General features: G+C 39.4%; 1 protein-coding gene across 1 annotated transcript in view; it reads left to right on the top strand.

The window, feature by feature from the left end:
• ARSJ (arylsulfatase family member J) overlaps positions 1-23,624 on the top strand; it is a 46,941-nt gene extending 23,317 nt beyond the window's left edge. Inside the window, exon 3 of the mRNA XM_030027145.2 lies at positions 21,038-23,624. Within this exon, the coding sequence (XP_029883005.1) occupies positions 21,038-22,439 (1,402 nt within the window). The 3' untranslated portion in view covers positions 22,440-23,624. The remainder of the gene's footprint in view (positions 1-21,037) is intronic.
• Positions 23,625-23,703: the final 79 nt, after the last annotated feature.

The following is a 23,703-nucleotide window of genomic DNA, read 5'->3' on the forward strand; positions in this document are numbered from 1 at the left end:
CTGGACTTGTGCTAGGAATTTTTGAAAGCCATTTTCAGAGGGAGAAAGGACAAGAAATCCAGTATCTGTAATTGTCATCACAGACGTTTGAGAAAGTCACTGAACCATGGAAAAGTCACTGCAGCTACTTCGGTCTTAAAGCTTTGGCCCTCCATAGCTGCTTCTGTCAAAGGATTTCACACAGCTTTAGAGACATTAATAAGGTTGGCTTCACAGTGCTCTGTGAGAGGAGGATAACTGAATTATTATTCTGGTTTGATAAAACGAAGAGCTGTGATGGGCTGATTCATTTCAGCGTAGCTGTGTGGCTTAAGATACTTTTGCCTTGCTCAAATCTGTCCCCTTTCTGAAGTCAGAGGTTACTGCCCAGGTGCCGGAGGGAGCAAAAGGGAATGTGGAAAATTTGGCTTTGCCAACTCCGGCCACGCTCTGGGGTGTTAGCTTAAACTATCATTGAAGCTAGGTTTCTGCTAGGACCAAGGCAAATTTTCTTTGGGGTGGGCAACCTCTGAGAGGGGGTAGAGGGTAAGAACTGGGGAAGATGCCGCTATTTATTAAAGAGTCAGAGTCCGATGTACTTTGTCCTACGTTTCAAGGGAAGTTTGAGACAAATCAATAGAGAGATTCCACCTCTCCTGAATCTGTATTTTGCTTCTTTAGCTGTCAGTTTACTTTAGAATGGGAAACTGCAATGTGCAGGCATAGTGTTTGATTTTTTGGGGTTTCTTTTCTAGAAAATAAACTATCTGCAGGTAGTAAAAGGCCATCAAACGCTTTTTAAACAAGCAGCTGAAAACATGGCCATAATTGGGAAGAATTTTGAAGTAGGAGTTACTGAGTCAGGAGAATTGGAATTTTGTAAGCGCATTCCTGAGGGAGTGAGTGGGAGAAATCATTCTTTCTGGTGAGAGCATGAAATAGTATATATGCATTTTGGGGTTTTATTAAAAGGTATAGTATGCTTCGCATGATTCCACTTGTTCAGCAAGCTAATTTGAATCTATCTTTTCCATCTGTAGGCTAATCAAGAGCGCCATAACAGTCACGCACCTGAAATTTTTAACATTGTGATATTGTTGTTTTGTTTCATTTTTCCTGTCTTAGTAACACACCTTGGGAATTGCAGATTCAAGGGGAGAATGAGCATTTTCTTTCTTTTTTCCATCCCAAGAGCAGATAGCAAAAAAGAAAAAAAAAATTTCAGCTAGAAAAGCAAAAGAAAAACAGGTGGATGAACAAAATGCAGTGCTTTTTGTTTTGTTGGCTCCAGGATTCTGATTCTTACCACCAGAATATCTGCAACTATATTAGAGGTTGTGTAAACGTCTGAACTGTGCCTTCCTTGATCAAACTCCCGTTTTGCCGTTTCTGTTTATGTCCTTCTGTCCTAGTAGAGCTGGAGGTATTTTTCTTCTTCTGAGATTTGAAAAGTTTGCCACCTTGTACTGATGCATGAGACCAAGAGAAAAACAAGAGTTTCAGGTGCTGGTGGGCTTGCTTTTTTTCCCCCCCCCCCCTTTTTTTTTTTCCAAAAGACATAACAAACTCTTCACTTCTAATGTTAAAGAACCTGGTTTTGAGACTGTGATCAGAACCAGGAACCTGAATGCAGGATCTTGGCCCTGTCTGTCCAATATCCCTGATAAGTCCTGTAGCTTGTCAGAAAAATGAGTCTGTCCATTTCACCATTAAAGCTGCTGCACTCACTGTTCTTTGACTTGGAGACTGAGTCTGCAGAGCAATAGTTAGAGGTCTCACCTGCAGTGTAGCTCGAGACCCTGTTCAGTGAAGATGTTAAAAAGAGCAACTGATAGAGATGTGGGCTTCTTCAAATCTCAGGCCATGGTGCTAATGATAAAGGCTGACGTGTCTGGACAGTGTCTTAGAAGAGACAGTTTAAACTTTTGGTAGTATTGTTTCCACTAAAAGGTTGGGTTTCACTGGATTTTGTAATGATTTTTTTTTTTAAATGGAAGTATTATTTCACCAGAAAGCTGACTCTGACTTTTCCAAAGTGCTTTTAGTGTGCTGGAGAAGTGTAACATGCAGTGGAAAAAGATAGCAACGTGAATATCCATCCTGACTGTCTACTGATAGGCTGCTTGAAATGTGGGAAACCTGTAGAAAATGCACCGAATTCCCGAAGCCTTGTGGAGAGCTAAATAGGTGAACTCGGGCAAAGCAGTGACATTCGTGCAGGAGAAGACCATATAAATCAGAGCAGAAGGCAAAATCAGACCTTGTTGTAGATGAATCTGTGGAGCTCGTATTAGTTTGGTTGCACTGACCCCAGTAAGGAACCCCAGTGACCCAGCGAGGCTTTCATTCCAGCATATAAAATCCTTAAATGCAGCTGATGCAAAGGATATTTATATGCTCAGAAGGAATACTGATGAGAGATTTTTTTCCGGAGCAAATGAAATAAAAAGGTTTGTTCATAAGCAAGGGCTCTAAATCATAGTGAAGCTAACATCTTGAGTTCAACTGAGAAACATTTTGTACAGCTATTTCAGATCTTGTACAGGGAATGCAGGTAATCTCAGAAGAAAAGTAGATATTTCCTTGTCAAACCAATCATACTAGCTTAGATTCTAGAACTGCAATTGACTGTAATTTCAAGCATCGGGTTATTTCCTTCATCCCACAGGAATGAGAATGAAGACAGATGGGGAAAAGTGGAGGGGGGAAAAAAAGACACTTTTTCTGAACTGGAAGAGTTTGGAGGATTCTAGAAAGTGTAGTTAATGCAGACCTATTTAGCTGTGTTGGACTGAGATAGTTCGATGGGCTGTATAAAATGCCTTGCATTAAATATTTATTTTTCCGTAATACTACAAAACCTCGTGCACTTTATGAAGCACTGAATGTTAGCCTGGAATAGCCTCAGAACAGCCTGTGTATCACTGTCATCTATAATTCCAGATATGCAATAAGATACATAGACATATACAGCCATGTTTTTATTTTTCTGGTGGAAATCAGAATTTACATTAATCTGTACTGAAAGAGAAGATATTCTTCCCTTATTCCTTTTTAAATTGTATCTTTGGGAGTGGCTAACTTAAGGTATATAAAGAACGAATTAAAAGTTGTTTGATCTTTACTGCTTCTAATATATCAGAACGCAATAGTCTCCGCGCAACCTTGATATTAACATTAAGTGGAAATTTATTGTCCTTCAAGCTGACTTATAGCATTGGCAACAAACAGAACTACTGTTGTGGGTTTTTTGTTGGGGTTTTTTTGACAGACAAGGATGATGAATTTCTCGTAGCATATGAGATACAATTTCAAAGAGACAAATGAGAATCAGTCAGTGGGTCAGAGAAACACAGTTCAAAGACCCATAGTTCATAAAATATTTATGTACCACTATGAAAATAAAGGGGAAAGGATGCTTATGTAACATACCAAAGAACTGAAGAGCTAGCATAAAACTTTCTTTCACATCCCACAACTGAACCTAACTTACATATTTCAAGAGAAAGTGTGTCCAGCCATAGCTTTTCTGCAACTGTCCCAGGGTGTATGCCATTTCCAAATATAATAATTCAGTTCTTTGCTATTCTATTGTTCCTAGGCTGATGCATCATTTCCAAGCTATGCTCATTGTGACCAAGTGCAGAAAACTAGTTTGCCGCAAGATTTTTTTTCTGTATAATAATGCAGTCTGCAAATGAAAAAGGGGCAGGAGGGGAGCAACATCAGAAAATTTACTGGACAGCTGAAACTTGAATGACATTCAACCACCCCCCCCCCAAAGCCCCCCACCCCCCCAAAGCAGAAAAAAAAAATCTTAACTTCCAGGCAATAAAAGACTGAGAAGTAATTATGTTGTCTGTTAGCTAGCTCATGGTGCCCTTTACACTGTTATTACATCTCATCATGTCTAGATTAGATTTTTTTCAAATTTCTTTTGATTTTAGATAAGTGGCTATTTGTTTTTAAAAAAACTGTACTTATATAATAATATCGACTACTGGCTTTATGTCTGTGTTATGTACTGAAATATAAGTATACATAAATATACTTATGAAACATAAGTACGTAAGTATTATGTACTGAAAGTTGTAAAGGGAAGTGTACAAAAAGTAATGAAAGGCTTAATTTAAATTTTCAGGTAAAGTTAATAACTGGATCAAGTCCTCATGAAATCACTAAGTTCCACTCTGAGTCTAATATGGTTTCTGTGGATTTTTCATCTTTCTCTTCTTTCTTCCATCTTCTTTCTTCCTACTATGGTGCAGCAGTCGCCATTCTTGCCAGGAGAGCTTGGTGCAGTTTCCCAGATGACCATCAGTACTGCTTCCCTGTTGGTGAAATAGATTATGTCAGAAAGATAGAAGCAGCTTCATTTTCCCAAGTCAGAGCCAAAATGCACGTTTAGCCCAGACTTTCAGCTCACCAAGGAATGTGAGCTAAGGCTTTACAGATCTTTTGCTGCTATCCCATTTTGTTGCTGCTGACTCTAGCCACCTCTCTTGCGTTTTGATTTTGAACATGTGTACGTAAGCCTGGTTTTGAAAAGCAGATGCTTTATTTTAACACAAATAAAAGCTAAGAAGTTGGTCCTGCAACTTATAGAGCACTGCTCGTGAAAAGCTGGGCATAGAATGAACTGCTGAGGAATTTTACAGTCATGCAGCCAGATTACCAGAATTCAAAATATATTATGTGCTGAATATTGAACAAGTCAACTGGGACAGTTAGTGAAGAACTGGTGCATTTAGGCAGCATGGTTAAGTTGCAGGGGCACATTCACAGAACAAGTTGAAAATGTGTCTTATAGTATGCTCCCACTCTTATGAGAAACATGGTTAATTGATCCTCGATAAGCCCGTTGCCCTCGGACAGTATTTGCAAATTTGGCAATGACTTATTAAGCTCAAGTTGTATGTGGTAAGGAAATGGAGTACAGGAAGTTTCAGGTTTGGTTAATGTAGACGGATAAAAATCCGTAGAGGAAATTGTCAAGACACAAACTTGATCTAGTTTGTAACTGAAAATCAGTTAGCATCATGCATCCAACTATGTCCTTGCTTCTCCAACCTTTCCTTGTGTGAGGCTGCCTTTTTAAGAGCTCTCTTGTTTTCCATCTCTGGGGCACTGAATCTAGTCGTGGACTTTTCTTATGCCATTGTGGAGCCCCAGGCTGAGACTGGGAAGACCAGGGCTCTTTCTACACTTATGCCTTTGGTGCTGGGTTACTTCTGTGAGGTGCTTCGGTTTTTCACTATCTCGGAGTGCCTATATTTAAAATAAGGATGTTGATTTATCTGTTTTGTGGGACACTTTCAGACTGAAAAGGAAAAGCTGTGTAATGAGTTATATATTGTGATTACTAATAGGAAAATGTAGATAAGAAGTCTGTTATTGAATTCGCTGACAGGCTCCCTGAAGGATTTACAGCTTCTTCTGGGCTGCTCCTCTCCTATGTGACCCATTAGAGCTACACTGAGAAGACAGATTTGTTTAGTGAATGGAAAAGTCTCATACAAACAGAACTGAACAGATGTGGTGTTCTGATATTTGGCAGTTTTATTAACATCTCCACGTTCTCCCAAATGAAGATAGCTCTCTGGAATTGTCACAACTCATCAGCTCTGTGTGGTATTGTACAGGCGTAATGCAGACAATACTATACAATGTCAGCAAATTCCTGTGCGTGCGTTCAGTTGTGTTGATTTTCTCCTCCTTTAACTCTCTTGGCTCCTGAAGAGGAAAGAAATATTTTGTCTTCTCATTCATGACAGATACAAAGCACGCCTGATTCTTCTTTCTTCTCCTTCCCTCTTTTCCCTTTGCAATCCCCACAGTTCCCATATTCCTCTTCCCACACAGAGATGAATGTTGAAAATAGCAAGAACAGACTCTAAATGATGATGCTTCATTTCTTTGGCATTACGGCATTTTGTTAATTTTGATGTTATTGCCATGATTATTAAGCACTGAAATCCATAATTTCACAACCTTGAAAGGACAGAAGTGATTTGGGAGCCACAAGTTATTTGCCACTGATTGAGTAATATTCCACGTAGTTAACTGTGCTTGAAAAGGAGCGATGTGTTATGGTCTTACTGTTGTCTTTTTCAACAAATGCTTGGCTCCCAGAAGAAACCCTAAGGTTGAAGATCAAATGTGTAGGAGTTGCTTTTCTGTGATGATGATAATTTTGGTTTGGAACCTCTGAGAAAACAGAGTATGCCCTTTTAATTTCCCTTTTGCAAAAGAAAAAAAAAAGGCTGGGGGGAGGACTACATCATTCATGCATGTACTTATACGATATACAGTTCTACTGGGGCAAGTGGATTACAAGTCAAAGTAGAGAATAATTTACTGCTCTCCTTTGTCAAAGTAAGCATTTTGGAGAGTGTACTTATTTTCTCCTAATAAAAAAGCGGCCATGCTACTCTAAGGACCTGGATGTCATATTAGACCTCCCCATGCACACACAAGTATACGTAAGTTTGTACCCACCTTAACGAATTCAGTTGTCCTGGCTGGAGTGCAAGGGTTACAGAAAAATCTTGAAGGACAAGATGTTTTTTTAAAGGAAGCTTAATAATGCAGATTGGGAATCAGTGGTCTTTTTTTAGTTGCTGTAACTTGTATTGATTTCATGGAGATTTAAGGACATGTTTTTGAGAATCCCATTAGGCACCTATTTGTGTCTTTAGCTGTAAAAACATCTATAGACTGGCTTCTAAAATTCTTGTGATGTTGCAAAGGCTGGAAGTGCATTTAAGCATCAGTTCAAGAACAGGCAGTTGTTTAAATCCATCCCGCTCAAAAAAGCTCTTCCATCTCTAAGGAGTTTAAGCAGGTGTGGAAGGTCTGCCCATACAAAGGGATCTTCCCGAGTCAGAGCCCTATAGCTATTTAATGAAACAAACACTTTGATAAATGCTAAATATGTTTCCGTTTCTCCTTAACAGCTAATGTTTCTCAAAGAATCACTACTTCTACCTTTTATTTTTAATTTTTAAAAGGGTTTTATTTCTCACAGCTCCAAAAGAAATCTTAGAAAAAGTAAATGCGTCACATTCTAAAAGATCACAATTTAAATTACTTCAGTTTTTCTTAATTGTTTTTAATTTACAATATTATGTTGATTTTGTCTTTCAACTGTTGAAGTTAGTGATGGAAATTCACGGGCTATGACAATATATGCACTCAATTAGTAACACAACACCATAATATATGCTCATTCTTTCTGTATAATATACATGGGTGGGATGTAGTGAACTGAAGAATAAGAACAGCATACAGCTGAACGAGAGAAATATGAATGCGTGAGCATCCTTTTCTTTAACTGTAGAACAAAATGGGTTACTATCAAGTGTCCATCTGGTAGTGACCCATTTGAGTGCCTCAGAGTGAGGAAAGGGCAGCTAGGTCCAACGTACCAAAATAAGAGATCTGAACAAGGGCCCTGTGAAGTCAGTGAAAACTTCATCCTTAGTTTTGATGTCTGAGTCAGGCTGATAATCCCATCCACCTCTGCCAAGTTACTCTTTGCCTTGAAGTTCCTTCATAGTACAGTGTAGAATATTACGCGTAAAGAATAGTGTACCTCCCACCTCAATATGAGTGACCTACATCTTCAAGAGGGTATCTCTCCTTAAATCACTTATCAGAGGGTATGTGATGCTAATATCACTCTATTAAACAAATGTTTTCAGGTAGGGGGGGAAAAGCCCCACAGAAGGCAGGTGTACAACGTCGATGGCATTGATACCTAGGTTCCATGAATGTACTAGGATTTAATTGTTTAATATATCGAATACATACTGCCAAAACTTTGTGTGTGTCCCATTTACACCTCACTTACGCTTATCCAACTCACTCCATTACGTGAGTCATTCTTGTGGCATTTTGTCTGGGATCAAAATCACCTACTAACATCTTAAATAAGGCACGGTTTCATTAATATATTAACATTTTATAGCAAATATTTTATGTATGCTTTGTCTGGTTTTAGACATAATTGCTATACATGTCAGCGATGTGGTTTCTAGATTTTTGTTGGACTAACAATGATTAGGCACCTGATTCCATTCACCCCTTATCTTATATTCCGTTTTATTTCCAGGCCTATTGCACTGCGGCCTCTGTTTCTGTTAGGCTTTTGGACACTCCCACAATGCAAACAGTAAAGCAAGATGTGACTGAGGAGCAGTATAACTGAGAAATTACTGATCGTTAGAAAGGATTAGAGAGTGCAGCAGTGACATCCAAGACAGTGCTACTTGTTTTGCTAAGCCGGATTTAGGACGGAAATAAAGAAGCATTTATCCAAATGACTTCATTATTCAGTGGCATGGAGGCCTAGAAACAGATGTGCTGTTAACTTCCGTCCCTTATTAACTCTAGTTTGTTCTCTTCTGTGGTGTAGGAGACTGAAGGGAAGGGAAAAGTGTAGCAGGATGGTGGGAGGGGGCATCTTGCAACCATCAAATGTGTGGGCTGCCATTAATCACCAAAACGGAGAGCTTTCTGATTTCACTGCACTCCTGCTCCTCATAGCAGCCTTACATTTTTCCTAGCCTTTGCCTAATTTGGACAGAGCGCAAAGACAGCAATTCAAATCCGTTTGGTACAGAAGCAGAAAAGAGCCCTATGAAGTACCGAGGTCCTGGTGTTACGCTGCCTCGTCGCAGTCGGAGGCAGCTGTGGGGCATTCTAGTATTTGCTCCTGTTACAAGGGATGGGTTGCAGTGAGCTGGGCACGGTACCTGCTGAAGTTGTTTTGTTCCTTTTGAGTTCCAACATATGGAGCTTTTAAGAGAAAAGGAAACTGATAACCACAACATGTAAGGATATGTGGGAAGAGAGTTCAATTTGTCTTCATACTTCTATTGCTTTATAGAAATTTGAAAATCCCTAAAGTAAGAAAAACATCATACTTTGAGTACAGGCATTTTACTTTCCTTTTTATGCCATATTGTACAGTATGTACTATCTCTGATGTGTTAGTTAAAAATTGTCACCTGAATGACTGACAGCCCTGAAACTCTGCTCCCCACTCCTTCCTTCCTTTGCTAGAAAAGCACACCTACATCTACATCCACTCAGATAATGGCAGAGAAAGCATTTCATTTCCATGTTGAATCTCCCTTGTGAATAAACAAAGATGTTTCATTTCCCCGTGTTGTCAATCAGGAACCTTTCATCTGGGACCCAGGTTAGTAAAATACTTCATTATCTTAATACATTAATTCTTTGGGAACTGCACACAGCGCCTTCAACACCAGCCATTGTCTTAATCAGAAATGGACTTGCATGTTGTGGTCAGTTCTGAAGAATGGATTTTAATACGATATTTCTGAAGTGAATCGGGAAGTAGAAAACAAAATCCAGTAGCCCTAACAACAGTCTGAATTTAGTGAGGAAGTAGGATCTAGTTCAGTAACCAGCAATATGTGACAGAATTTGTACATAACTGCCAGTAATCTTTGTGAATAAGTAGATGCTTGGAAGTGCTGTGTTTTAACACATCCAGTTACAAACTGGCTTTAGCATCAGGGTGAGGCTCCTTTGCATCCTGCCAATGTTTTTTATCATGAGACTAAAAAGCCCGTTTTGAGCATTAGCTGTATTGTACAACGGACATAGTACCATCCCTGCTTCAAGGAATGAGTAACACAAAAGGCTAAGAAACTAATATGAAAGTATCAGAAGAACAGAAGAATTAGAGGTCAGTTGCGATGCTCAGGCTAAAAACTATGCAGAACCCAGAAGAAAGTGTGTCTCTTGGCTCCCAGCCCTCTCTTTCAAGTCAAGGTTATTCCTTTTGCTAATGATTCAGTGCCACTGCTGCTGCCAGTATATGTCAGCCCAAAAAACTGTGTTGTTGAAAAGTCAAAATGCATTTTTTTCTTCAATGCAGGTAAAGCTGTTCTTCATATTATGAGGGCTGTAGCTTTTCTTGGAAAATTAATTCAGTTCTAGCAGAAGCTCTGGAGTGGCATGAAACAATTTCTGGCTTGCGTCTGTCCCAGGATACCTGTAGAGACAACAGCGAAGGGTATCGTTATCTTGCTGACAAGAATGCTGGTGTTAAAAGATCTTGAACAGGAGGTGTCTTGAACTGGAGGTGTCTGGGTGGGCGTCACAGTCTGTAGAGAACTTAAAGTTATGTTTCTTAAGTGGATTAAGTGGATTGCACACTTTCACTTTTTCAGTTTTGAGTAACAATTTATCATTTCATATACAACTGATGTGTCAGCAGTATCAATTACAAGTGTCTAGAAATGTGTAATTAAGCTTTGAACATAACTGCTCAGCTCTGTCACATTGCTCTAGGTGGATATCCTGCTATGTTGAATTGCTGTGTGATATGTGGGAGATGAAGGAAGAGATAGTAATTTCCTTTTGATGCAAATGTACATGTTCTACAATAATGTTATATGATAGACCACATTAAGTAGAACAAAGAGAATAGCAAAGTTGATATGAAACAGAAACAATCATCCAAGCGTATTTCTTAATTAATCAGCATTCACAATGAATGTGTACACTAGAAAAGGGGTTTCATGCATCAATTCAGGGACTCATTTTGATGTTTTGATGACACTGAGCAAAAGTTTACCTAAAAGAGTATTCAATTGAATTGATGGAGTTGATCCTTCTATTTCAGTAGCTACGTATTGATTAAGGGGGCTAGAATCTGTTCTTTCCTGTATCAGGTGCTTTGAGACAGTTGAGCTTGCGACATATCATAGAGCAGGATAATTAGGAATATTATAAATACTAAAGAGATATTGTGGCCATTACCACTTGATAATAATAATTTATCTCTAATTTTAAATTAGAGTCTTAAAGACTAATCTAAGGTTTCAAAAGAAACTTAATGGCCTATGATATACTTAAGTTCAATAAAGCGATGAAACTATGACATTCTCCAACGTTATGCTCAGAAATGGTATGTTTATGTAGTTGTTCAATGGTTAATAGAAAACTACAGCTTTCACAAAGTTTGGATGTTGCGTGAAGGTATCTAAAACACTTGAGATGTCTCTGAAGCTCTGAATAATCCTGATTTTTTTCAGTGTCGTAATGTTCTTTAATTATAAAGCAATTATCTCTCTCAAATGATATCGTATAAAACCATGATATGGTAGTTGTTAACCTCTATTTTACATCTTGTCATTTTGTCCTCAGTCATCCTTGCTGTCAATTCAAGGTCATTTTGCAGCATTTAGATTGATGTAGACTCTAAGTACTGGATACATGAATAATACATAAGGACAATATTAACTCAGAAATAATAATAAATGGTCAAAATGGGTACTTTAATGAAAGTGTAAGGTAAGAAAATAACTGTTTGGCTGCTACCTTAAGGACTGCTATCAAGTATGTCATTTTTATGAAAGACGTCTTCTTACGAAAGGCAACCATATAATGAATATCTTTCATGTCCCTTCACTGAATAAATTCTTCTTACATAAAGGTGAACTAATTTTCCTAAACTGTCGCAGAATTATGAGTTTCAGCCTTGAGATTTTTAGCTGAAAAATGTTTCACACGTGTACATGGCAATTTTTTTTTTCTGGTCATGTAAAAATGCCCGTGTTATTACCAATTAATGTGTTCTTTTAGGCAGAATGCTTCAATGACACACATTGAAATTTACCTTATCTGTAAGAATGACTAGTCCAGGATATTCGTAGTGTCTGAGAAGGTATTTTCTCCAGCACAGCAGTGAACACACAGGTTGAAATGAAGGCCACTTTTACACACTTTGAATGCTCAGCAGTTACATGCTGTAGCACAGAGAACAACCTTTACAAACTGGTATGTGCCGTGTCCCTGTTCTGACATGCTGGTCTTGCTCCAGCCTCGTGCAGTGCTTGCGACAGGGTCTGCAGACCACTTTTTGAAGTACCTGGGGGGGGGGGGGGGGGAATTCTTCTCCACGCCAATTTATGACTTTTAGACTCCATTTATCTCATTTTCTTCTCTTCTTCCTCCCGTAAAAATGACTGAAGCAGGACTAAAAAATCCATCTCCTACTAATGAATTGGTTTTCCTTTGCCATTTGCTTGCCTTAACTTCAGAGAAATATGCAGAGATAGTCTGTCTATGTGAGCTTCTCCTCTTGCACGTGTAGCTCCAGTATACTCCTGACCTAACAGCGGTGCATTTCTTTTCCTTGTAACATGTTGATTAGGTGTAATATCCGATGGGATCTATTTGTGCTGAGAGCCCAGAATTTGGTGGCCAATGTCTGGGTTTGTGGTTGGCATGCAAAGTATTTAGTCAAATTATTTTCTTTTCATGTCACTTACATGTAGACATGAAACCAAGAGCGCTGATTATGCAATCACACATTTTTTTCCCCTTTTTTCTAAATGAGTAACATTCAGTGATAAAGTTGGAAACGTTGTGCTCTGTTTCCACAGCTGCAGCGAACTGGGAGCAAAGAAAACAATAGCTGCATATACACATATGCATTCCAGCTGCTGCCGACTCCCACGTTCTCCTTTATCCTTTTTGTCCTCCCATTTGAGCAGATAAATTGTCTCAATGACAGGAAAGGTTAGTAGCGGATATGCTGCCAGTTTAATAGTGTTTTGTAAAAAATCCAAATTAGTGTATGAAAATACTAATTACAACTTAAATCTGCGGAGTGACTTAAAGTTGAAACTTCTGCTTGAGTTTCATTGTATGATTTTTATGTTTCCCTGCACTAACCGCCCCTTGCAACCAGGGAGAGTAACCCCAAGGAAACGCAGATAAAGGTTTCTGTTACTTTTCTCCCCTAGCTTGCATCCACAGTTATCTAATTTTCCTTTAAAGCTAGCAACTCTAGAGACGACAGTTTCTTTCCCGCCGTTCACCAAGCTCTGCCTCGCTCCTGGGATGCCAGTTGCGTCAGCAGGACTTGGGAAGATAAAAGAGAGTAGAGCTGGTGTATATCCTTGAGATGCAAAATTGGTCAGAATATAGAGCCACAAAGAACATCGTTTTTTGGCTTGGTTCTCCAGCTTTCAAGCAGCAGGGCCTGTCACCATACTGGGGCTTCTGAACCGCCACAAGGAGTTCACTGGAAGTCCCTCTGGTTCTTGCTATTGATAAATGTTTATTTTTGTTAATGGAACTCTGGGTGGCATTTCTAGGTGCCGGATGATAAAAATACTTTCGCAGTGTAAGCCATGTAGTGGTGTAAGGACATTATTCAAATGACCAAATGTCAGGCCTTGCATGAGATCAGAAATTCCAAATGATTTTGAGGTTGAGTTAATGCATCAAAATCCAAATGGCATTTGGTTGAACAAGGATACCTCAACTCCTGTAGGTCCTTGGAAAAAGGTAATTGGAACAAAACTGGTAACATTATTAGTCCATGAATAAATCACTAATTTTTTTTTTTTCTTTTCCTGTATTTGATGGAAGAGCCTCAGCTGATTTAACAACACAATGCCCCTCCTCCATCCCCCCAAAACTTGAAAGTAGGGCAAGATTCAGAATCTTTCAAGTGAAATGTTTGTAGTAGCACTGCCAGAGTGATAAAACAGTAAATAATTTGAGTTAGACTTTTTATGTAAACACTTGGTTTAGAAGTGGATATTTTTCTGCTCTGATTTATAAGCACATAAAAGTTCAAGGAATACAGCTGAAGATGAAATGAATGTGTGTGTGTGTGTGTCTGCATGTGAAAACTTCAGTTTTATGTGGGCTGATACAGTGAAAGTCTGCAAAGGTTTGGAGTTCACGTTTAGTCTTTAATGTTGCATTTGCTTCTCTGATCCATCTACATTCATGACCCACCTTCCCCCCTGAAATCTTATAACCTAGAAGATAAAAATGGTTAAATGATAGATTCATAGAGGTTTTTTCTGGCATACGTTTAACCTTGACAGAGGACTTGAGCAGAGAAAATGTTCTGAGGGGCCTGTTCAGATTTACTCAGGTTTCCCTGCCCGTAGACCTCTGTTTCTTTCCCAGGGAAAGCAGGAGACCTGAGGCAATGACATGTACCCAGGTCTCATCCCAGTGTGCATTCAGCATTCAGTCAGTTGAATAGCTGGGAACCAGGACTACGGGGCCCAGAGGGATCATGCCTACTTCAGAAAATGGACAGTCTTTGCCTCCCTCAAATTTCTAAAAAAAATGAAGCGGTGTTGGTCAGGCTGTGGCGCAGTATTCTGCACATCATTTGCTGCAGCAGAGCTTACTGAACCCTCCAGCCGTGACTCATATCCCAGAGAAAAATTGCCTCCATACTCCGGTAATAAATCTTTGCTCCTCTTTTTTCTACAAGGAGATTTTCTTCTGTAAGTCATGCACCCACCATCTCAGAGAAGTAACTCCCTAGCTATAGTACCATCTGCATGTATCAATAAAAGTATTTCATATCTTACTCAAACCACTGGGACAGTATTGTAGATATGCAGAATATCTTACCCACAATCTTAAGCAGGTAGAAAAATAGGCAGCATAAGCCAATACATCCTTCCTACCCTTAACTTATATTGTTCAGCAAAAGGGTATGTTTTGTGACAGATCGTTCTAATGTAGAAGGCGTTTCCTTCACTCCTTAGTGTTGTTCAGAATTTTAACCAGAACAAAATGCTGCACGGCTGACTTGAGAGTTATTTCCATACCTATAGCATCACTCATGTTCATGGCACAAACTTTGATTGCTTACTTTGGTCCTGTTTCAGCCAACTACCTGGCTGAAATCACGTTCTTATTTAAACTATATGTTGAACTGAAGCCTTGGCGGTAACTTTACTTTGGAACCAAGTATCTGGAACTTAGGGCAGAAAAAAGCACTTTCTCCCGCGCTGCTCCAAAGCTGCTATTTTTGAAAGACAAACTGTATCTTATATAGTGTAGACTCAAGGCTCCTGAAGATTGTTTCTGAGAAGACTATATTGCATGAAAACCAAAACTTTTATGCTAGCATTTAGTTGCGATAGACCATCCATACGGAAGAAATGTGATTGACGGAGTTTAGCTAACCTGGTCTTGTTTAGAACAGATATTCAACTTGCTACTGTAACAAATGCTGAGATGCCTACTGCCTGCTTTTGCTCTCGTGGGAGCATAGTAAGTGGAAATCAGCAAAAGCAAGACTTGTCATCTGTCTCTAAGTTAGGAAAAGACTGGAAATAAAAAAGACATGAAAATTTAAAAAACATTTTGCTTATCAGTAAACTTACTTAATGAAAAATCAGAAAGAAGCACTGTGGCTACAGGCTATGGCTTTCATTGTCACCAGTCTGAAGGGACTATGAATTGATACTCGCTGATTGCTTTGCAGCAATTCATGTCAGGCTGTGATAAGTTTATTTGCATCTCATTTAAATCAGCTCAGCTCTATCTCTCTGCCCTAGTGTCTCCTGTATCAACCTGCCCCTTTTCCAGCTTTATTTTCTGATTTTAGTTTTAAAAACCTTAGCAGATTTAGCATAAAACATTTCATTTTTACGGCAAGTATTTCTGATGCAAAATCATTTTTGTGTGATTCTTTCATGTTGGTCCATGTCTGATCAGGAACTTTGCTTCTCTCTGCCATGCTCTTCACCAGCCTGTTTGGAGGGCTGAAAGCAGAAGAGCTTCCGGACAGCTTCTGCTTCCCTCACAAGTATCTTACAGAGCTCAAAACAACTTCGAGGTAAATAAGAGTACACATGTCTGCCCAAAGTAACAGCTTTTTCAAACAATAAGTGTTTGTGGACTCCATGCTAAAGCCTCAGTCCACTATAAAGAAGTCTTTATTATATCTATTCTTTCTTACTGGTCATTGAGTCCTGCTTCTAATGATTTGCTGGCGGCAAGTGAGATGTTGGTTTTTTTTTTTCTCCCCACTAACTTGGACTTCTGAGGACTGGGAACCTCCAAGCAAAAAATGTCACCGATTTCTATATTCTTAACTCATCTGGAATAGCTATATTTCTAGCTGTTGTGCTATACAAACAGTCTCAGGTAAGATGTCAAAGTCTGTTCTTTAGCAGTCCCTAAGCCTACTTTATTGACTTGATGTCTACTTGCTGTATTTTATTATTTTTAACAAGGAAATGCATAAACATCAATAATGATTCCTTTAATTAGTGTAACATGCATACCTCTGTGCTATTGCTCTGTATGCAACTCCTGGCAAATGATTTTTTTTATTTAAAATATTCTTTTCTAAATCCTAGGCTAGAGTTTATTATTTTAAAAATTGAGAAATTTTTTTCAATATATTCTGAACTACGCAAGCGTAATAAAAATACATTTTCCACATGTACTAACTAGAACTGTGCTAGCAAAAGTTCCTGAAATTAGAAACTTCAAACTGTGCTTCTTTGTTAATCTTCAGTGAGCCTTAAAAGAATCTCAGTTTGTAGACAGTTAGTGCAGTATTTTAAAATTATGAAAGCTTAAAATCAATAGGGTTGTACATGCACATTACAAAATTAGAAACATCCCAGCTTCTTTCTCAGTGCAGAACCCACCCTGAAGTTAAGGGGAAGAATACTCAATAGAAAACTCCTTAGGGAGACTTTTTTTAAGGAAAACTGGTTTGGCCTACATATGTTTAAGACTGCCTAAGCACCACGGGGATGTGAGGCATGCCAGGAGAATCTCTTCTACTGTACAGACCTTAAGACTTGCTCTCTGCTTCAGGGGAATAGTAGTGAAAATGTGCAAAGATTACTGTCATTGATCCACTTCTCTACTTTGGTTTACTCTCCAGATGAGAACTGGGAAACTAATTTAGCTTTGCTAAGGACATCAGAAGGGGGAAATTAAGCCTCCAAATGTTAATGCATTCCTCAAGCTCAGGTCAAATTGACTTTAGTGTCCCCGTGGTGATTTACATCCACAAAGACTCCGGCACTTGAATGTACAGTTGACCTTTAACAACTTAATGGTCTCTGCACCTTGAGACTGAAGGTAGGAGTAACGTAAAAGCCACTGGCTTAGCTTTGTGTCTTTCTCAATTAAAATAGGAAGGGAAATGATCTTGGAAAGTAGTATCATGAGCTCAGACTCAGGATGGAGGGTTTATTTGTTTGTTTATTTAAGAAAGCTCTGAAATATTTCTCTCGGCATCCAAGAAGCAAAGGACCTATGAAGTCATCAAGATACTCCCACCGGGAGTCCATTGCTTTAAAGTTTCCACTACAAACAAGTAAACAGAGCGGTGTAACAGTCAGCTAGCATTAAACAGCTGCCTTAGCTGGAACAGTTATCACAGTGTTTTTGCTGGAAACATCTGAACAACTTCCACACTAGTAAAATAGAAATAAATGTAGAAAATGCACAAAGAAGAGCCATCCCCATGCAGTAAGGATAAGTTATTTTTCAATAGTAGCTGAACATTCCACATAGATTTTACTTAGTTCCTTGTTCTGCAAATTTCAAATTCCAGGTATCTAATAGAGACAACCATGATCTAGAAACTTGGAGGGGTAGGGAGAAAGAGAGCATAGTACATGCATGTAAAGTATTCACAAGTCTTGAACCCCTATACTTTATACAGAATATTATCAGTCTATTACCTTTATGTAAATACTGTCCATAAAGGTCAAAGTCTAAAAAACTATGAAATTAGATTCTGTGGCCTGTCAGCATTTGCTTATATTTAACTGGTTACTAGTGTTGTAATTATCATAATGAATTCCAGACTATTCATGATCATAACTTGCTTTCTGCATTTGGGATTAAATTCAACCAATTTATTCTAAAGAATTAGCTAGTCTTGTGGTAGAAAGTGATGAAATCTGTAGAATGTATTTCACAGACATTTCATGGCAGTTAGTGAGCTCGTGAGTTTATCTCCTAGAGAACTCCCCCCAAATCAGCATCTGCCTCTTATTTCCTTTGTTTTGCCGTGTTCAGTTTTTTCTGCTCTTGCACAGTCTAAATACAGTTTCAAAACAGTAATGTTGAGACACTTTTCCTATTGCTTTTAATGCCATTTCCTTCCATACAAGCACTGTCTTTTGCTCAGATTGCTTTGTTTTCCCATGAAGAGTCTGCAGGTCCTTTGAAAACAAAATACTTTCACTGAAAAAGTAGTATTGGCACATAATGGATCAATTAGGAAGGCATGTGACACAGAAAAGTGAACAAATCTTGACCATTTTTGTAATAGTGAAGAACATCCCAATAATTAGAGGTTGATACTTCTTTGAAACATTTGTACAGTTTAAATCTTTTTACTTAAAATGGATTATTTTGCAGATCGCTTTTTAATGCATATCTCTTTGTATGGGTGCATATATGTATATTCAGAAGCATAGCTATGCCATAAATAGCATACACACACACATGTGGGAAACACACCAAAGTCTCATGAAAAAAGACAGCAGCAGAGAGTTGAAGCAGGACTGCTCTATGTGCCTTGTAGCCAGCATATTGAATAATTTACTGAGGGGACTACTGAAATAAGATGCATTGCTGTATGCCAGATATTTTCCTAAGAAGCATTATGTATCACTGAGGCTAATTCTTGATATTTTTTTGGTTCGGTATTTGTCAGATTAACAGCGTAGGAATTTTGTGCTTGGGTATATCATTGAAAAGCCCTAGCTGGGGAATCTGCCTGTTGCTTATGAATTCTTTATGAGAATTAACTTTGTATGAATATCATACTTTCTGTGTAGGCTTTGTCAAGAGGCAAACTGGTTTGCAATGTGTCGCAAATTCTGTTGCCTGTTCCCCGCAGGCTCAGCTTCTGTGTCGAGGAGAAGGGTGGAAGAATCTCTATTACAACAGCATCGCTTTAGAGAAAATTATGACTTCTAGCAAAATTAGTGTAGCAGGGGAGAAATTGGCCGGCTGGGAGTGGGGGTTGATCTCAAGATAGAGGAGGCTGTCAATGTTTAAGAAAGCGGAAGCTATTTACTAAAATAGCAGGGTGGGGGCAAGGACTTTTTCAGTTGGATCGAATAGGGGGAATTTAATGAAAGAGTTTAACAAGGGAGAGGAAAGAGAAGGGGAAGGAAATGTGTTGTGAACATAGTTCCCTGAGGACTCTCAAAGATGGAGTGAACTGAAGTATGGGGCACTGCCATTAGTCAGCGTGGTTTCCTTATTGTAGTTTACCTGTTTTAAAAGGAGAAGAACATGATACTTGAATCATGGGAAAGGTGTGGGTATTTGTGTGTGCATGACATTTCTTTTGCAAAAGCAAAGTGTCGATCCCAGAAACCCGTCATTTTGAGAGTATGCTTTAACTACTGCAGTATCTCCTGTGTCAGCACCAGCTTGTGAGTTTGGGGACAATTGGACGGCAGGGCTCCAGATCCACAAACTGGTAACAGAAACAATGCTCTGAAAAAGTGCCAGAGAGACAAAGAAAAGCAGCAGCGCTGCAGTGTACTGAGTACAGGCTAGCTTAAAGCAGAGGAGTGCAACACCCAAAGCTTCTGCAATAAATTAGACTAGAGCTTCTGGTTCTGTGGAAAGAAGTTCAAGAATGAAATGGGAGTTACACAATTATTACAGATTGGCAGGCATGAAAGACATCTATGGTGCCTTCTAAGATCTTGGCCAGGAAGACATCATATAAAAACAGACTTTAAGTTATTTATGGACAGGCAGAGCCTAATGTTTCTAATTTTCTAGATAGCTCAGGAGGCCAATCAGATTGGCAGCACTAGCAGAATGTGTCAGGAAGTCCCAACTCCTACTACCACAAATTCACAGTATTGGTGGACCTAGCTCTCCTATTCATGACTGAGAATTTAATCTATTCTCACACTCAGGGAGAAGTCATCTTTGGTTTACAGTATGCTGCTACATTTTATTTTTTAGTGTCAAACTGATATAAATGGATTTGTCCTTGATTTTTGATACTTACTACTGCCCATGCTGAATTCATTTTCTAATCATATGGAGGCCATATGTATTCTTTACACATAGACTGTACTGCACTGCAGAATTTATTATCCTGTCCTTTAAATATACTGCTGTTACATGCTCAAAGTCCAGCATATTTATATGCTGTAGATATGTTTACCGCTAGCAAATTATGAGGCATTGTAAAAATTGTATTTATTCACGTAATTTTCTATAATCATTGTTAAATGGGGACACGTGAAAGCTTTCTGAGGAGGAGAAAAAAGTACCTCAGAATATCTGTGCTCCTGTCAATAGGTATTTTGACTAGCTCAGTTCATGGAGGGAAACATCTCATTGAACAGTTAGGCAAGGACAGAAAATGACTGCTGAACAAGAGCTTATCACTTCCTTTTGAGTGATCGCTCATAAACCTCTTTCACTGGAACTGCATAAGCGTCCTTGAGTTTTGGCCAGGGTACTTGCCGTCCACGCATACTTACGCCTCTTACTCAGGAGATAAATGCTGAAGCGTGGGACTGTAGATGTTCCAGGAGAGAGCAGAGCCAGGCCCCATCATGTGTGTGCTGACGACTGACTCTGTTGTTACAATATTAGTAATATCTCTGCTCAGTCATAGTCCGTATGCATATGGCATGATGGATGACCAGAAGGCAGACCGTCAGGCTTTCAGTATTGTGCATGCTGTGAGAACTGGTCCTGAGTCAGTGCTGTAGCACTTGTTCATGCTCAGAAAAAATGCAATCGTTCTGCTTTCTGGGGTTTGTATTATACGTAAGGGATACCGTGAAGGTCTGTGAGTTTGACTGCTAGCTTTAAAATAGTAGTGCCCAAATAATGGTTCACAGGCAGCACATTGCCTCTGAGGTCCTTTGACATTGCTCACAGCTACATGGAAATTGAAACATTAAAAAGGAGGCCAGCAGGGAGAGAAGTCCACGGTGTTGCTGTGTCATGTTTCTTGTTCGGTGTTGTTGCCTACTGGCCAAAGGAGGTGGGGGAACCGCTCTTAAACACTTGTGAAGCGAAACAGATGCCTTTCTCCTGTTTCAGCAGATTTAATAGTATGACCTCGTTAGTTTTTGACATGTGCACTTCAAAATATTTCCAGAGGAAATTGCTGCATGCATAGGAATATTTTCTGTTACAGTTATGTGCATGGGTGTCCCAGCGTAAGGGCCTGAGCGTTTCTTCCCCCTGCCCCACCTGATGCCTATCTCCTCCCTGCCTTCAGGTACCAGATACACACCGGCCTTCAGCACTCCATTATACGGCCAACCCAGCCCAACTGCTTACCTCTGGATAACGTCACGCTACCTCAGAAGCTGAAGGAGGTTGGTTATTCAACGCATATGGTTGGCAAATGGCACCTGGGGTTTTATCGCAGAGAATGCATGCCCACGCAGAGAGGATTTGACACTTTCTTCGGCTCGCTCTTGGGCAGCGGCGACTATTACACTCACTTCAAATGTGACAGCCCTGGGATATGTGGCTATGACCTGTACGAGAACGACAATGCAGCTTGGGATCATGACAACGGCATCTACTCGACGCAGATGTACACACAAAAAGTACAACAAATCTTAGCTTCTCATAACCCCAGGAAACCTATATTCTTATATATTGCTTACCAAGCTGTTCATTCGCCTCTTCAGGCACCGGGCAAGTATTTTGAACATTATCGATCGATAAATAACATCAACAGGCGAAGATATGCTGCGATGCTAGCTTGTTTGGATGAAGCCATAAACAATGTAACCCTTGCTTTAAAGAAGTATGGTTACTATGGGAATAGCATTATCATATATTCTTCAGATAATGGTGGGCAGCCAATGGCTGGAGGAAGTAACTGGCCTCTCCGAGGAAGCAAAGGGACCTATTGGGAAGGAGGTATCCGTGCTGTCGGGTTTGTCCATAGCCCCCTTCTGAAAAACAAAGGGTCTGTGTGTAAGGAGCTTGTGCACATCACAGACTGGTTCCCCACTTTGATCACACTGGCAGAAGGGCAGATCGATGAAGATATCCAGCTGGATGGCTATGATATATGGGAAACCATTAGCGAAGGCAGACGCTCACCACGGGTAGACATCTTGCACAACATTGACCCGATTTACACCAAAGCCAAAAATGGGTCCTGGGAAGCTGGCTATGGGATCTGGAACACTGCGATTCAATCTGCCATCAGAGTGAATCATTGGAAACTACTGACGGGAAATCCAGGATATAGTGACTGGGTACCTCCGCAGGCCTTCAGTAATGCGGGCCCCAACCGCTGGCACAATGAACGCGTTTCTTGGTCAGCCGGAAAAACGGTGTGGCTTTTCAACATAACTGCTGATCCGTATGAACGAGTGGACCTCTCTGCAAGGTACCCAGACGTAGTGAAGCAGTTGTTGCGGAGGCTTTCACAGTTCAATAAGACTGCGGTTCCTGTTCGATACCCACCTAAGGACCCTCGGAGTAACCCGAAGCTGAATGGAGGAGTCTGGGGTCCGTGGTTTAAGGAGGACGAAAAGAAAAAGAAATCAGATAAAAGTAAAGGTGCGAATAAGCAAAAGAAGAACAAGAACAAGAAAAAAGCAAATCGGAAAAAAGGGCAATCGTTACATTGCCGTTCACGTCTTGCTGGTGGATAGACTCTAAGCACGCTCTTTTGCCCAGTCGAAGTCAGCTTGGCCCGACTTTCTTGAACTTCTGACAGAATACACTAGAAATGCTAGCTCTGCACTATGGATGAAAGTTGTCATCTTTTACTTTTTTTCTCTGATTTCACCAGCACAAGATATCTCATCACTCTGCCTTAAGAGTATGTAAACATCCACATGACAAACTTTCTCCTCTGCGGGATGAATGGTGCTCACCCATCACAGCTACATTCCAGATAACAATGGCGATAATGCCTAAGTTCAGTAAACTCACTTTTGATGGACAAGTGGTGGTTCCTTGCCTAAATTTGTTGGAGTATTTGGACAGTATGGAGATGTTAGTGGCAGATGTTCTCAAACTGACAGATGTTTCGTAGAGAGAAAGGAAAAACAAAACTTGAGAACCTCTGTGGGTCAGTAAGTGTTAGTCACCAACCTACGACATTTTTTGATACAACACAGCAAAATCATGAAGCCATCAGAGTAACTTTTTAGAGGTGCTGGGGAGGGGGGCATGATAGGAGGAAAGCTGCTTTGAATTAGATTTTGTCTATCTTACATAAATCAGAAGTATTTTAAAAATTTCCTAGATGTGCTAAGCTCCCCCCATTTGTAGTAAAACCAGAAGGTTGTTATTCAACACACATGAACAGCTAGCACGCGCCATGTATAATTTATTATAGGCGTAGACAAAAACACATCACCAAAGTGAATGTAATATTTAAACACTTTAAGATAACTATACAACAATATGTAAAAGACATAATTTATTTTACAGCACAATACTTATTTCTCTTCCATTAAAACTTTAATTACTGGGTGATGCAGGGTACCCCTTTGGGTCCTAGGGTTGTTTGGAGTTTTTTTCCTTTGATTTTTAATTTTATTTCCATTCTATCATTCAGAGTTTTATTTAACAGATCCATATCCTCAGAGTACTGTAAACCAAGAAAATACTGTATACACTGCTAGGATGAGAAAGAAGAATGATTCAGGTGCATCATTTCATTATGTATTTGCCTCCAATTATTTTGAATGTAACAAAGTGATTATTTAATTTAGTAGTCACGTGAATATTTTTCAGTTTCTGTACAGAAGCTAGGCCATCTTTATGTTTGGGGGGAAAATTCTACTTTAAACCTTTTATTTATGTATCTATTAAAATAGTTTATTTTTATGGCATTCATAAAAGTAGTCTGCCTCTTTTTTGCATCAAAGATAGCAATTCTGTCCTTGTTTATTTTAAAAGAACTCA

This window comes from Aquila chrysaetos, chromosome 1 (genome assembly GCF_900496995.4).
Source record: "Aquila chrysaetos chrysaetos chromosome 1, bAquChr1.4, whole genome shotgun sequence".
NCBI classification, from domain to species: Eukaryota; Metazoa; Chordata; class Aves; order Accipitriformes; family Accipitridae; genus Aquila; species Aquila chrysaetos.